At 38.1% G+C, this 2,470-nt stretch overlaps 1 protein-coding gene across 1 annotated transcript; it reads left to right on the top strand.

The window, feature by feature from the left end:
- Window positions 1-444: 444 nt before the first annotated feature.
- LOC110691294 lies at window positions 445-1,232 on the top strand. Its single transcript, XM_021868216.1, has 2 exons — window positions 445-684; window positions 801-1,232. The coding sequence occupies exons 1-2, from the start codon at window positions 445-447 to the stop codon at window positions 1,230-1,232; spliced, it is 672 nt and encodes a 223-aa protein (XP_021723908.1).
- The last annotated feature ends 1,238 nt before the right edge of the window (window positions 1,233-2,470 follow it).

Raw genomic sequence — 2,470 nt, 5'->3', positions numbered from 1 at the left:
ACGGTTAATTAAAATCTTAAAAGTGCTAGAGGTAAAAAAATAAAAAAATAAAAAAATAAAAAAAAATCAAAATCAAATACTATGTAATATATTATTGGATTAGTCTCTAGGTTTATTTTCAATTTATTAATTTTTTATAATATTTATTACGTAGTTTAAATTTAAGATCAGAATAATGCATTGAAGTTTGTACTAGCTAATGAAAGGTGAGGAAGTGATAGATTATGCAAATAAACTATTTATGTAAATAATATTGTGTATATTATTTTGTGTATATCTTCCTAGTTTAACCTAGAATACTTTGTATATATAATTGCGTTTAATCAATGAGAAATGCATGGCAAATACTCTCACATTCTCTTATGGTATCACGAGTCTAGGTTACAATCGCGACCTAATTCTCTCTTCCGCTCTTCTCTTCTCTTCTTCTTTTCTTTCTCCACCATGGTCGAATCTTCCAAGCCCCATCCTGCGTCTTTGGTCACAAACATCAAGACTTGCATCCCTATTGTTCTTGATTACGATGGTACACAATACAACAACTGGTTTACCCTATTTCAAATTCATCGCCGCGCTAATTTGGTCATCGATCATGTTAAGCCTAAACCTAAACCTGTTGTTGAGCCGGCTGCTAAGGAGGACAAACCTATTGACATGGCTCTCTGGCAACCACTTGACGATATTGTGGGTCAATGGATTTATGGGACAATTTCAATGACCTACATAATTCCATCATTGCTCCGGATGACAAAGCGGTCGATACGTGAAATCGATAGGAAATTTTTTTCCACAATAATTAGTTTGCTAGGGCTTTGCAACTGGATGCCCAATTCACAAACACCAAGCTTGAACAATTTGATGGTATCAAGCCCTATTGTACCCATCTCAAAACTCTTGCTGATATTTTAAAGAATGTAGGAGATAAAGTCTCCGATAATCGAGTGGCTCTCCAACTTTTGAAAGGTCTCTCGGAGGAGTACAAACCCTTTCGTACTTCCGTTCGTCATCTCAACCCTCTACCTTCCTTTGATGCCCCACGATCTATGCTCCAATTGGAGGAGCAAGAGAACGTTGTTGATCTTTCACTCGAGTCACGTGAGGAGGCTCACATCACTAACACCTCCTCTACAGTCTCTCAAACCACCGCAGGAAGCTCACAAAATCCTGCAAATACGCGTGGGGGTAACTCACGCACTGCCACCGTAAAGCAGCAGCGCCACCCGCAGCAGTAGTGGGGTGCATCATCACAACATCAAGGTTAGCAGTAGGGGGGTGGACATTTTCTCCCCCATGGGCTTATTGGAACCAAGGCCCATGGGCAACCCCTCCATGTCCATACATGTAGACATCTACTTTTGATCCCTGTCCCGACCGGAAGTGCTATGACGATAAATAATTCCATATTTGTGCTGGATTGTAGTGAAGAATGTAAGTGGACTACTTATTGAGGCCTAAACATATGAAACAAACTAGCTTGACCCAAACGAAATGAAACAAAACTAGATAAGACTAAGCCCGATCAGAAATTAGGCCTAATCCATGAATTAAACCTAATTTTGGACGGATTTAGGGCGCCTAGGTTAAAACCTAGAGCTGCCATTGGAAAATCTGCGCGCAACTCAAGAAGTCGCGCGTAACTTATAGCGTTGCGCACAACAGCCCAACGCAACCTTCTGCGCTCCCGAAGATTTTGAATATTTGAAAGATACTTAATCGAATCTTACCATACGATCGCGCGTAAGAACAAGAATCACGCTACCCTGTGCAGTGCAACACCTAAACTTGCGCCCGGAAACCACGCGCAACTTTCAGAGTTGCGTGCGCCCCCTGCTGCGGTAACATGTCCAAAATCCTAATCTTAACCATTCTCTATAAATAGGGGTTCAATAAGAGCTTTGAACGCACAGAAAAATAGCCAGAAAAACAGTAGTAATATTCATAGTTTATGCAATAATTAACCCTCTTGTCCTAAACACTCACCCCTTTTGTTACTTTGTCCTTACGGTGGAGGTTCTCGAACAAGAAGGAGTTCATTTGCATTATAAACTAAGATTTAGCAAGGAAAATTGGTAATTTTTTAGCACTTAGTTAAATCACTTTACTTTTTCTTGTCCTAAATCACTTTAATCAATTAATTAGTGTTGTTTAACAACTTTTAATAAACTCTAATTAACTAATTTCACATAGTATTCTTTTGTTAATTAAAGACTAGAACGAATAAATTAATTGTTTTTTTATCACCTAAGTCAAGGTAAATCTTGTTTATTTATTGTTCTTTTCACGAATTTGGAATAAATAAGAATAATGACATTTGTTGCAATGTAGACATTTTGTGATTAACGTTTGTAAATAAAATCAACTAACTTAGTTTTAGGTATCACATTGCATATATTGTTTGGCAATGAAATTGGGAAAAAGGAAGAGTTAGTAGAGGCCGCACTAGGGCTAGGATTGCGATTCCTCTAAAAAA

This window comes from Chenopodium quinoa, unplaced genomic scaffold, assembly GCF_001683475.1.
Source record: "Chenopodium quinoa cultivar QQ74 unplaced genomic scaffold, ASM168347v1, whole genome shotgun sequence".
In the NCBI taxonomy this organism is placed as follows: Eukaryota; Viridiplantae; Streptophyta; class Magnoliopsida; order Caryophyllales; family Amaranthaceae; genus Chenopodium; species Chenopodium quinoa.
The sequence above is the reverse complement of the archived record's forward strand: the minus strand, read 5'-3'. Positions and strand labels throughout refer to the sequence as shown.